The following is a 14376-nucleotide window of genomic DNA, read 5'->3' on the forward strand; positions in this document are numbered from 1 at the left end:
GATTGTTTATGGCATAAAAAAATATTTTTTGTTCAATATTATAGGTACAAAGGTTGAACGGAAAATTCTCTGGATAAAATTTAATAATGAATAAAAAAAATTTTTCTTTGATGTGAATTTTGGTTTTCAGATTTAAACATTCAATAAAAATTTCACTTATGTAAATATTCCACCCTAAAACTCACAAACAATAACTTTTTTGAACATTATTTATTATTCAAAAAAGAGTTTCTGTAAAAAGTTATTATCACGGACAAAATTTCTATAAAAATAAAGCTGGTGTGGTATTTTTCTCCATCGGAACTAGATTAAAAAACAAAAAAATAGAAACGGTACGTCGATTCTTTCTGAATTTTGACTGTATATCATTTCAACCCGTTTCGTCAGTGCAATATTTTATTCCTGTAGCTCGACCATCTGGAAAATTGGAATACAACGGCATTGGTTGGGTATGCCAATAACTTGTACAACTGTCGCCTGTAAAAAGATAAAATATTTTTTAAAAATAGGAATAACAATAATTTTACGTGTACATAAAGGAATGGAGCGCAAAGCGAACAAGACACGGAATCCAACTAAACATTTATAAACATAAGCTTCGGAAAAATTGAATGGATGGATTAACCAAAAAAAAAAAAAAAATGAAAATAAATAAATAAAAGAGGAATAGTAAAAAACCCGTGGGTTTTTCAAGTGTCTACTTTTGTTAAAGTGAGATAATAATTCATTGATGAATGTGCTTGCGTGTTGATTGTATATGCGTGATGTACGATCAACAGAGCGAATCAACACAAATGAACGCATATATTGACATTAACGAGAGATGGACCCGAATTTCGGAGAGTGACCGATAAATTTTCAGTCTATTTTATTTAGAACTCGGTGTCATTGTGTGTGACTATTGTGCGGACATGAACAGACGGTAGCTGTTGGATGTTGGGTGGTGGTTCGGTAAAAACCCGCCGAAACTGACATCATATGAACGATTCCACAGGTGTGAGAGCTTTATCTGAATCCCCGAATGCTCGTGTATTATTGATATGAACAAAGGTACACAACAGAGTGCGAACTAACGTGTTGGAAACTTTTTTCGGCTAGCTTGTATTATTCACTCGCAAATAAAAAGATATTTTTCGGGTCGTGAAAGCGACAAAATTTGTTGAACTTCACGGATAAAGACCAGTTGAATTCTCACAGTTTATAGTGTATATTTTTAAAGACACCTTCAGGAAAAACCTGGAAAAATTATCATTTCAAGTAATATTTTTACAAGAAAAAATTTTTGGCTTGATACAGCTTTTTATGTTCTAATTTATCCTAATAGGACTAATATTGGCATTTTATGCCCATGTATAATTTTTCAACCTAAACAAGGATTCAAAATCTCCGAAAAAACTTTAAGCAGTTACAAGGAAAGTTGTTAAAAAAAAAGAATCAAGATTTTTCGAGTCGTTGATTTCAGAAGCGATCAATTGAAAGGTATTTTTTTTTTTTTTTGCCAATTATGCATTTTTTTTCCCACTCGCCCTCAGAGCTCTTGATATTTATTTCATGTTTGCTACGCCTTTTCTGTTAACATATTTTCCTCTTAATAACTTATTTATTTAACTCGATGAATAAATTTCTTCTAAACAGTCCCACGCACGAATAAATAAATACATGTATAGAGAAAATCCGCTCAGTCTTTAAATCGGATAAGAAGATACGAAGCAATATAAGCAATAATAGTAACTCTGCATGTAACTATCATGTAAATAGTGTTCAGCAAAGCATTTTATCTTTATTGAAATATTCCATTTGATCTCTGATGTTTTTCACCATTTTTTTTTTTTTTTTTTTTTTATAACGCAGTACAGAAAATTCAACTTTATCCTAATCTTTTTTCGTTAAATTTATTTGCAACGTAACGTAACAAAAACGGGTATGGATTTCGGCGAAAATATTCCGACGCTTACGATTCTTCATTTCGAGAATTCATTCAAAGTTACTCCCGTTTTTTCTGTTTCATTTCACCGTAGAACGGAAAAAGTTAAATAAAAAAAGCTTACGGTGCTTTTACACTCGACTTGTTTATTCCATATGCGACAATATCTCCAAACAGGTTTATTTTTTTCCCGTACACGAAAAGGTCACACCGTCAACACACCCAGCCACCTTGACACGTGTCCCCTTTACACACCACCGTTTTATGTTACAATGTAATTTGCTACGAAATGAGACTGTTATTCAGCTAAGAAAATGGATACACACTACTGCGCTACACCAAGGAATAAAATTCCGTTAACACCTTCTGCAAACAAAAATTACTATCCTTCTCGACTTTATTTTTCTTTCTGAATCTTGCTTGCAGTCGAAAGCTTGCTAAATAAAACTAAAAGAGCTTCTAAAATCTAGCATCTCGCTTCTAGCTTATAGTATCTAATCAGAGATAACGGCTCAAAGGTTTAGTTCCTAATTTCATTTAGTTTATTTACCTTAACATCTTTTTATCCTAAAGACTTGGTAATAACATCGCTGATTAAAAGCTCGACACGGGGACTTTGAATGCCGGTGCTTTCTCAGCTTTAACATCAACGACTTGAATTCCATCGATCGCAATCGTAGATTCTTCGGGGGTGGGAGCGTTGGTTCTATCAGCAGTTTCTTCGCCCAGTTGACCTACAACCCCCGACTCTTGACTTATTCGTTGATGCTGATGCTGCTGCTGTTGCTGTTGCTGTTGTTGCTGCGGTTCTATAACCAATCTTATGTCCACTGTGTTCTTCCACCATCTGTGCCAAGGTGCAAGCTGGTCCTTAGAGTAACGTAAACAAAAAACAAAACTATTCTTAGATTTCATATTTAATATTTTGGGGTTTAAATTTTTCTACATATCAATTTTTTTTTTTTATTAAATTAATAAATTTTAATATTTTTTTTTTTTTTTTTTTTTTTCCATAATCTACACTTCTTTCTTTCTTTCTGAGTAATAAATAATCGATTTATATTTTCGATTATGTCATGTAAACAGGTAATGATCTGATAGAAAATCTTGAAAATTCTAGAAATCCTCATTATTTATTGAAAGTATCAAAGCATTATGTTCCATCCACTGTTGTCGTTAGCAGAAAAGCTTAGTGAATGTTTACGAAGGCTATTTGTTAATTGAAAATATTCTATTTCATTTCATATAAGGGAATACGATTTATTCATTTTAAATTTCCTCGTTAAAAATTATCGTGAATAATTTAAGTTTCTATTTCATTTATAAAATTTTCCAATACAGATATTTAGATATTTTTCCGTTGAATTAATATATTTATTTTCACCAAGTTGAAAAGATAGCAATTGTTGCAATAGATAAAACAAAGTAAAGTAGTTGTTAAATAAATAAAATTTGCTTTAAGTTAAACAATCCAAAAAACAACTTTTTTTTTTATGGAATAGCCGTAGAACAGAAATGAACAAAGCAGTAGTTCGAATTGCGACTATCAAACGAAATTTCGCAAAAACAAAACGCTTTGAACAGTTTGCAATAAACGGATTCTGTACGACAAAAGTAGCGACACAATATATTATTCCTTTGTTTACTAGTTACAAATATGAAAGACTTTACAGTTCATTGTTCACGAAGAAATTTTTGCAGCAAATTTTCAAACTATTAAATTAAATTGTACTGTATTGGACCGTACATCCATGAAGTAGCTTTAATGACAAACGATTTCTAGTATAGTTTAGGGAATGCAAAGTTAAAAGAAACAACGAAAATAGAAATGGAAGCAGAGGTACTCGTACAAGTGAACAACCATCAGAGGAAATGCTTACAAAAGTTGTGACAAAGGAGTAATGATGTTAATTATAAGCTTTGCAATCACTAAGCTTAAGCGATAAACGTGTGAAAATTGCACCTGAGGGTTCCTAAACAATAGCTTGTAGTATCTAGTGGTTTTAATAAATTCACTTAATCTAAACAAATTTCAATTTTAATTATTATTATTATCATCACACGGAGAGAATTAAATTATATTATCTGCAATATGAAATTTGTAGTTTTAATCATCTAAGATAGTAGCAAAATTTTTCAGAGTTGAAATAATTGGTTTTATAATTTTTTATTTAAAATTAACAATCATTTAATACAAATTTCTATAATAAAGTATTGTAATATTTTTTATCACAAATGTAGATGTTATTAGTAAGGATTGCAACCATTACTATCGAGGATTATTAATTCTTATCGATTTAAATTAAGCAACTCTTAAATTAAGAATGACTAGATGATATTTTTTACTACTTAATTTTCTCCGTTTATTATCATTATTATTATTGGTATAAAAATTATAAAAATGATTATGTGAATAGAAGCACGAGATGAAACTAGTGTATATAAATTACAAGGTAGACATTATTTGAGTGTGTACTCGTTTGGCAAACCCTACTCGTACAGTTCTCTTATATCAACTGACGTTGAACCCTCTCAGCAAAAAGTCCTAGGGACTACGTTTGTTCCGGCTCACGTAGCCGACGTTCAGCGATCGTGTTGCTGATCATATTACCATATTTTTATCCTTTGCTTTTTGCCTCTCAGTCAATAGACGTATACATGTAGATAAGAGCGTACTTGTACTTCTCAGTACATCTACGTACGAACTATCATTCTGCCATGTAGTTTTTTACAACTATATACATATATTACATTCTAGACCATCGATGAGTCGAAAGAGAAAAGTGCCGCATAAACCCGTTGGCTTATAATGCTGCTAAGAATTTTTTTTTTTTTTTTTTTTTTTTTTTAATTAAGTGCAAGAATAAGATGTTCTAGTTTAGTATCTATTTTTTTAAGTCAATTTATTATTATTATTATTCAATAAAAAAAATAATAAAAACTTAGTTTGTTAAAAAATTTGATTGATTGAATTTTTCAAAGAAACTCAAATTAATTTAGAGAATAAATAACGAAAAAGAGAAAAAAGGAAATAAAAAGAGTGATGATTAGTACCTTGACAAGAAGATAAACGGTAGTACAGTATCCAAGAATGACAACGGTAATAAAAAAAACAATGGCGCCACGTGTCCACAGTCTTGATATACCGATTTTTCTTCCCTCGATAATAAAATATCTCATGCCTGAAACATATTCTCGTTTATGTATATTTATATAGATATATAACTCTTTTATCTGTTATTCCTTTCATTTATATTTATATTGTATTTTATTCTGTTTTGAATGTGTGTTTGTATGTGTGGGCAGGTGTTTTTCACATGATATCACGCGGTGTAATAGCCGTTGTTACCCGAGAACTAGAGAGAAAAGATAAATAAAATAAAATAGAATAAAAAATGGTGCATAGAAATAAATAAAGAGAGAACAGCAAGTAATCGGAATAGTGGTAGCACTCGTTTATCCGTTCAATGTCAATAGACACAAGCCCGGTGTAGTGAAATTCGTCGAATAGTCGACAGTAACGAGAACTATAGACCGGCTACACTCGAAACAAAGACAACCCGAAATTTCCGTCGTGCTGTAACGAACGCCCAATCTGACAATTGTGATAAATCGTAAACAATGCTCGTATAAATACCGATTAAATTTTATTTCGACGTATATACGTATTCAATTTATTCGCGACAATGAACACACTCAGTTATGCTTAAAATTTAAAGCCATTTCTTACCCAATAAACAAACTACCACCAAACCCGTAGTCACTGTTGTAAGTATTGTAACTACCACCAAGTCAGACTTTAAGTGATGTAGATTCCGTGGATGCCTCATCCAGATTCTTAATGACTCCTTCCTAAAAAATATTTTATTATTTATCATTATTGTTTTTTAAAATATTTAAGGTCAAATTTAATACATGATACACTTTTATTTTATATAGTCTGAAATGAAAATTCGGTTTAATACTAAATCAAAACAACTATTCACTCCGAAAATCCTCAAACATAATTTTTGAATGTGAGTGGAACATTTTAGAATAATCCGACATTATTTTGATAACCCACGACTCTGATATTATTCTATTACTTTTAAATTGTGATATTTTTGTCTTTGAGAATAACTCAAATACACTCTCTATTTTTAAAAAATTTTACTCGAGATTAAAGAATAATTTCAATTACTGAAATAATTTATTTATTCACCTGACAGTGGCACGTCTTTTAAAAACTTTTCTCCTTCAGAATTCAACTCAAGAGAGCTTCGCTTTATAACTTCTTTCCCTCAAATTAATTCAACCTTTGACATCTCTACGATAGTTACTCGAGTTATTGATTCACTTATCCTATATCAATATTCCAAAAAACTTTTACACTAAGATTAAGTATCGAAAGATTATTGATAATAATAATTAATTAAATAGAACTATAAAGTATCAGAGAAATCATAATTTTACTGTTTTAAATAATTAATTTTTTATTATTATAGTTTTTTTTTCCGTGCAATTACTACTATTTTTATTTAATGAAACGTGATTATTGACATATGAACACATTAAAAAAAAAAAAAAAAATGAATAAATAATTGATGTGGTCGTACATGACCGGACATGGAGAATGGCCATATCAGCAAATTTTTTCACGAGTTTAGCTTTTAGTATGACTGATATTCGGGTTTTTAAAAAAATGAAACTATGGATGTGCCTCTATAGCTCTCTTTCGATCTCTGTGTGGGGAAGTATCGTTGAGGTGTTGAACTCGTTTGCGACTTCGATCAATCTTCCACGCGAACCACACTATCCTACGTACACCGTTTACCGCTTAACGGAGCACGAACTGTGTCTGATGGCCCGACAGATTCCTGTGAGCTTCAAAATCTCACACAGCTGGTACGGTACAAAACTGTAGGGTAGTTTCACCAAACAGAGCAGGTTACGCAGACTTGAAAGAGTGAGTGAGAAAAAATAAGGGAATGAGTAAGTGAGAACTGTCGATTGCTTCTCGACAAATTACCTTCCGGTTCATACTCTTGCGATGTCTTGTTTTCTGTTAGCTTTTCCTTTTTTATTTCTTACTTACTTACTGAGAGCTACCTTCTCTGTTATTGCCTATACATTGTAAAAATGCATAAATGCATGCATCTATACATGAAAGAGTGTGCGTGTGGGTATGTGTGTGTGTGTGTGGGACGACATAAAGGATTCAGCACTCAACAAACTGAAACTCTAGACTTATTTCGATGTATAGTTATAAGGTGTGTGGTACGGTATAGTTAGCCTTTTGTTTCTCGCGTTTAATTACTCACCAGTGATAACGAGGAGTCTCTACGGCATTGAAACGGTAGCGACACAACTCACAGTGGTTACGACAAGACTGGTTTAACCACCGTTCCAAACATGAAAGATGAACATACGCCAGTGTTCCTTTGCATCTGAAATTAATGCATATAAGTACTCTCTGTAAATATGTTATTCAATTTCAAGTTAAATGTCCGGATTTATTTCATTTATTGTAATTATTAAGAGACCCTTCTTTTATTACGCTAATGATATTTCATGTTTCTTCAAATATGAATGTGTTTTACGCTATTTATAAAAAACCTTTTTTTTTTAATTTCAATTTCCACTCGTCATTTATAAAGAAACTTTCGAAATAACTTTCCAAATTCATTGGAGCAATTATCAGCAAGGTTCCTTCACTTTTAAATATTACAAATACACATTTTAATTAAATAAAATCCGTAAATTTACAAAGACGGATTTTTTCATTTAATTTTACAAGTAAAGTAATATAATGAACGGTTTATTTGTTGGTTTAATGCACATGGATCCAATTACTGTGATGAATACTCGAAAAATGAAGTACTGATTCAAAGAATATTTTTCACAGTGAATAAATATTTTATCAAGCACTGAACGTGTTTATTTTTTTTTTCCAATTTAATTTACAGAAATTCATAAAAAGATCAAAAGAATTTTAATTCTAAAATTTTCTATCGGTTATTAAATATTTGAACCAAATAACATACTATAATTCTTGTTGATATAAAATATCTTCGAATTTCCCGAATGTATCTCATTTTTACAAGGGAAAAAATTTTATAAATTTAATAAATCTAAAAAAAATTCACTTACAAAATGTACCCGCAAAGAAAAAATATAAAATAATTTTTTTTATACTATAACATGGCACTTCGAAAGAAAAAAAAACTGGAAAAGTTACGATTTGACTACACACTATTATAAATTGAAATTTTAATGATTATTTTCCGAAGTGCCACGTTTCAGCATAAAAATTGTTAATGACCGTAAATAAATTCACTATAAATAAATAAATCATTTCGAATATAAAATAAATTCAAAATAACATAACCGATAAAAGCATATCACGAAAACAACATTTTTATTGATTTTTCGGACAGTAAAATACCGGGTCACAAAAATTTTCTGAAACTGTTTCGTTACTCGATTAATGTTTTAATTGAATTTCGACATTGGCATCCTTTTTTCGGTGGTGCTACATGCTAAAAAAAAATTACAGCGGTCATTAATTTTGATGACCCGCGGAATTATCCACAGAGAGTTTATACTTTATGTGAACCAAAACTGTTTTGATGATATTTTATAGAGAGTTAGAGTGCGAGCGATAAAAAAATATGAATCGTTTTTAAAAATATATATATTGTCACCTCTACCCGTTTTACATTGCCCCGAAGTATTCCATTGTGCTCTTTTGTTGTTTTATATTTTCAATACTAGGTATAGAGAGTAAAAAATAAAAAATATGAAATAATAACGTCAACATCGGGAAATTCAAATACAAAATGCAGCATTTTTTTTTTTTTTATGCGGACTCACAATATAAAACAGAATACAACAACAAATACTAAAAAAGTATACAAGTAATTTGTTTATATATGAATAATTGATTGAGTTTGATAGATACAAAGTAAACTGTTGGCAACTTTATCGCAACTTTCAATCATTTGTGATTTTTCGTTGGCAATTCATATATATATATATATATATATATATATATATATATATATATATATATATATATATATATATATATATATATATCTAAACATATATATGTAGCACGTCATCTATATATGTCATCAGTTTTGGCAAACTATCTAGAGGCACTTGGGCTGGCTGTTGGAGGAATTCACTACCCGATATTCTACTACCAGAAATGCAATTGAAAGCTTTTCCACTACAGAACACTGCACTAGTAGTTCGGCAATACATTAGGAAAATAGATATGCCTGTTCAGATTATTCCCCGTATACTGTTTGCTTAATCGTCAATATTCAAATACCGTTATAACACATTCCCGAGCGTCCATTTATGTGTTTTCTTGCTTCTACATCATAATCTATGTGTATACACATCATAACATCCAGGCTGTTTAGACAACACAATGGCCGCCTGCTCAACCCAGGGTACGCTAAATATTTAATGGCTCAAATTAACAGAATTCAAGCCCTAGTTATTCATTACAAAACCGTTACACATATTTAATGTCATTATACATTTCACTGCGGAATTTCATCGTACTCATGCGTTTAGAGTTGCAAGCAGAGCTCTGGTTTTATTGAAAAAATTGGTGCTTTTGTAAAACACGTTGGAAAATTTTGAACATTGTTGTGGTTTACTGTGAAATTACTTCAATTTAAGAGATTTATTTTTACAGATTTTTTTTTGTATGAGTAAAAAAAAATTTACGTGGTCATTGGACTTCTGTTCAAGTACAATTTTTTTTTGTATTTCTGAACATAGATTTAAATGATTAAAATACTTTTTTACAGAATTTCGGATAAAAAATTTTCTGTAAAAAAATTCATACACTTCTATTCGTTTTTTAAAATTTAATAATGTCTTGCTCATATTATGATTATCATGAAAGGAGCGTGAAATTTTAGCTTTACCGCGCGCAAAAAAGTTTCACTTCAATAAAATTTAATGACAAGAAAAACAAAAAACAAGTTAAGTTACGTAATAATTAAATAACGTCAATTGTTTAAATTCCGTAAACAAAGTTGTTATTAAATTAAAGTCAACTGGTGTACGTCCAAAGTGAGTGAGAAAAGATCAATTTGCTATAGCCTTTCCGTGTAAACTATGTAACTATATACATATTAAATATATAAGACTTATGAAACATGTCGGCGATTGCACCTGCGTCGGCAATTGCAATTATACTCTGCTGTGTCACAATGTATAATATATATATATATATATATATATATATATATATATATGTGCACATACACATATATTTAAGTAATATAAAATACATAGGACATAAACGGGCGAAAGGAAAATGAATAGACGCAGGATTCAAGCTTAGTTACGTTCGAGCAGCAAATTAAAGACCGTACCAGTGTACCTCGAGAGGAGATCTTTATTACAATTACAACTGGAATCAGTGTAAAAAATAAGTTGATGCTGCGTAGCAACGTTAAACCTTTAGAATCTCTGTCTCCGTTTGGTTAACCAGTTTCTCCGGTAACTAAATTTGGTACGGCTGGATCCTCTTTACTTACTCGAAATACTCGCTATGTGTTACTTGGTTACGTGCCTCTTGGGTTTCTATTCATTTATTTATTTACTTCAGAGTAGAAAGTACAGAGAGGTGATTAAAATCTCAGGATCTTCCTACACTTAATTTGATTAGACAATAAAACTACCGGGTTGCTCAAGATCACCCGAACCTTGAGGGTTAGCAGGAGTTCAACGTGAATATGAATATAAATAATACACTATGCTTTGCGCTCGACGAATGTTTGAATAGTAACGAACTCCAACGTCGTCAGTTGTCATTCATAATTGAGGATAATTAACTGCCAGTCATATATATATATATATATATATATATATATATATATATATATATATATATATATATATATCGAGTAGGAAATACGACTGACGACTGCTAGGTTTTATAATCCAATAACGACAGGGTATTATCCGACTTAGTACTTCTGTTCTATACTTCTATTTGCTTCTTAAGTGCGTTTTATGTAATGCTGTTATAAATTTTTAGAAAAAAATACAATTTATGTAATAATCAGTCGGAAAATTTTTTCAATTAAATTTAGGGTTGAAAATCTTTGACAGAGGGAGTATGATCGCTAAATTGTCTCGTAATATGGAAGTTAAATTTTGAAACAAAAAAAATTTTGAAACAAGAAAAATTTCTTTCATGGAAAAATATTTTTTACGTATTCAAAAAAATATCTAAGCGTAAAATTCAATTTTTGATTATTAAAATCATGAAAATAAAACAAATTCATATCTTTAAGTATTTAAACGTTTTTTAGTAATCATTATCGCGACTTTGAAGCAAAACTTTAGTTAAATACTGAGAAAATCAAACTCGTTAACTTTAACCAAGGTATAAATAAGACGAACTGTTCTATGAAATTTTAAATACTTTTGTGAATACATTGGAAACATAATAGAAAATTTTTGTACTAAAAAAAAGTATATTTCCATGAGAAAAGGTGCGCTAAATCCAAGCGAATTTTGATAGCATATTTTGCAAATGTAATACCGCGTTTTGCTTATAGAAAATGTTAAAAGTAGCACATGTTGACAGTAATAAAGGAAAATCTTATAATGTCGTCGTCTTCATCGTCAACAGGGCTGTGTAGTAGTTGCCGTCGTTGTATAGCTTATTTCAATGTATACACGCCTTGGAGTTCACATTTATGCGAACGTTGAAATGAAGGAGCAAAAGCAATGCTAGGCTTCCTTCACTTTTCTCCTTTTACACTCTTACATCTTCTTTATTTTCTCTCAGGCTGTCATGCTCCTTCTTTAAGTACGCGTCTATCTGCGCTTTGATGGAAAATGATTGCTATCAAAAGCACTTATTAGAGGGATGCACGAGTTTCGCCGTACTTTCGAGTGTATACCTATTCTTTTAAATATAAGCACATCTTAGTTAAAAAATCTGCACAGGAATTCCAAATTAATTTCTGTATTGATTTCATTGTGTTGGATTTCATGAATAAATTTTAAATAGTTTCTAAATTAAAGTGAAAATTAAGTAGAAATTTTTATATGGATTCCAAGGTAATGTCTTGTAGAATTTCTGTATCATTTTTCATGCAAAAATTTGAGGTTGAAATCTTAATAATTTAATGTAATATACATTTTTAAATTATTGTGTACTACTATTCACGTTGAAAAAAAAATTAATTTGAACCGAGAAAAATTTCTTAGTTGAAGAATTTTTTACTCAAGTTAAGACAATAAAGTTCTTGAAAATTATTTTCTTGATTCAGCTTAATTTTTTTCTCTGTGTAATAAATGTGCTTTAAAGAAAAAAAACATTCGTTAAACTTAAAAAAAAAAAAAAAAAAAAACATTTAGATGTAATTAATAAAAAACTAAATCCTTTTTAATTAAATAAAATAATTATCAATAAATAAGTTTTTCTATCAATGTCTTTCAAGCTATCTTAATATAACGAGAAAATTCCATTAATATAAAACAAACATCAATGAACGAAATGAAATGAAGATAGCAAACGTATTCATAAGTTTGTATAAGAGCATTTACCTACAAGGTGACATAAGTTTCTCGGTAATTCCGCTTGGACGATGACAGATCCGACAGACACAAGAACCCACTGAAATGAGACTGGGGCTCAAACATCGTTCACCCTGGGTGGATGAGTCGCTGGGGCTTGAGAAGCTTTGACTACCTCTGACTTGTGGCGAAAGGTCTTCTGTGGATGCCGGTGCTCGGTGATGAGAGAATCCTTCCCCTTCTGGAATCTCTGGAATTAGTCGACAGGACCATTATACCCTTCCTCAAGAATCCTCCGATCATTTAATCTATTTCAATTATCCCGACTAATTATCACCGATCGTTTTGAATGAATATTCCGTTCCGTTTAATGTTAAGCAATAAATTTTTACTTTACTGTTATTTTATGCTTCAGTTGTTTACCATACCGCGCAAAAACAAGCATTTCTATTCAATTCTGTTCGGGTATTTATTTATTTAATATTGTTTCAGCGTAATGCAGCGATAAATAATTTAATAGCTCAAAAGAAAACGGTTGTTACGAAATATTATATGTATTTTTCTATTACTCGCTCGAGGCACTTTAATTAATGAATGAATATATAGCAAAGGGAATTTCTGCTTCAGGGGTGTATGAAACGGATATAAATGAAAATAACAACTTATTTACCTGTCTCGCTCTCAAACATGACAGACTAAAATTACGTTTAATAAAACGAGCACAGCAGTCCAGGTTAATGCGCAATAATATTATTTATTTGTTTTCCTTATAAGTCTCTTTATCTCTTTTTCTTCGTCTAGATCACAAAAGGAATGCTGCACTAGCTTGTAAGCTTATATAATATATAAATATGTATACGTTGCATAGTTAGCACTACTTGTTACAATGTTCCACCTGGATTTTAACTTCTCGAGAAAATAACTAGATGTGTACGGTGTATGTTAACCACGTTTTCCTGACAATTAAAATGTGCACGTCATTCTTCTTTCTCTGTTATTCTTCTGTAATTTTATACATATCTCCGGTTATGGATAAAAAATATTATTTTTAAAATGATAAAAAATAAGGACGAAAACAACGATGCAAACCGTGGAATTACAGTAATTCAAAAAAAAGTAATGATAATAGAAGTATAAATATATAAAGTGACAAGAGAACTGATGAGCATGACAGCTTGCTAGTGGCTCGAGCATTTTGTTTCATCACGTATATTATATATAAAATAAGATACGGTATAAATATAGAACAAACAAACGAAATATATTTTTGCTGTCATATTTTATTATTAATAATTTATTTTATATTTTTAACTTCTCGTTAAGTTGGGAAATTATTGGTTTTCCTAATTTTTTATTATTAATGTGACGTTGTAAATGATTTATACCATGAAACAATGACTAAATTTGAAAAATATTTTTATTTTTAAACAAATGTCACATGAACAATTCTTTAAATATCTGGAAAAAAAAAAAAAAAAAACTGACTTTTATTAAATTTTTTCATAAATTTAGATTTTTTCGAACATACTTTAAAAATTAAAAAAAAAGTCATTATTATCGTAAATTTATTATTTTTTTATAAAGTTTTGAGACTATTAATTAATAATAAAGCCCATAATTCGGATTTTGAATATACCAGTTGCAAATTAAAGCAATTAAATTAATCAAGTGAAATAGAACTCACACGGTAAATTAACTTGATATCAATGTAATATACTCTTTTCTTGAAACAACCAAGTTATCACAATTATGACTATTATTACTGATAGAACTAAAAACTTTTGTTTTCCATCAATAGCAAAAAGTTGAGCCTGAGAGCCGTCCGGCAGTTATTGTTACTAATTATCTTAATTACTGATAAATGTACAATTATAAATAGTTAAGCACAGGACAAAGTGAAGCACAGACAG

At 30.2% G+C, this 14376-nt stretch overlaps 2 protein-coding genes across 5 annotated transcripts in view; one reads left to right on the plus strand and one right to left on the minus strand.

Annotated features, from left to right (window-relative positions):
* Positions 1–14376, plus strand: part of Dpr1 (defective proboscis extension response 1) — a 155343-nt gene that overhangs the window by 82594 nt on the left and 58373 nt on the right. The window lies entirely within an intron of this gene.
* On the minus strand, positions 66–13435 carry LOC141524847 (uncharacterized). Of its 2 annotated transcripts, XM_074238966.1 has the most exons (7): positions 13137–13435; positions 12497–12707; positions 7225–7350; positions 5655–5776; positions 4979–5106; positions 2475–2794; positions 66–477 (listed from the first exon to the last, which is right to left on the minus strand). In XM_074238966.1, the coding sequence occupies exons 1-6, from the start codon at positions 13153–13155 to the stop codon at positions 2519–2521; spliced, it is 882 nt and encodes a 293-aa protein (XP_074095067.1). In that variant the 5' UTR covers positions 13156–13435; the 3' UTR covers positions 66–477; positions 2475–2518. The 2 variants fall into 2 exon arrangements, with proteins under 2 accessions (XP_074095067.1, XP_074095068.1); XM_074238967.1 differs by lacking the exon at positions 13137–13435 and having other exon boundaries at positions 12501–12878.

Source organism: Cotesia typhae, unplaced genomic scaffold (genome assembly GCF_013202065.1).
Source record: "Cotesia typhae breed Kobodo isofemale line unplaced genomic scaffold, CoteBio_Ctyphae contig_23, whole genome shotgun sequence".
Classification (NCBI taxonomy): domain Eukaryota; kingdom Metazoa; phylum Arthropoda; class Insecta; order Hymenoptera; family Braconidae; genus Cotesia; species Cotesia typhae.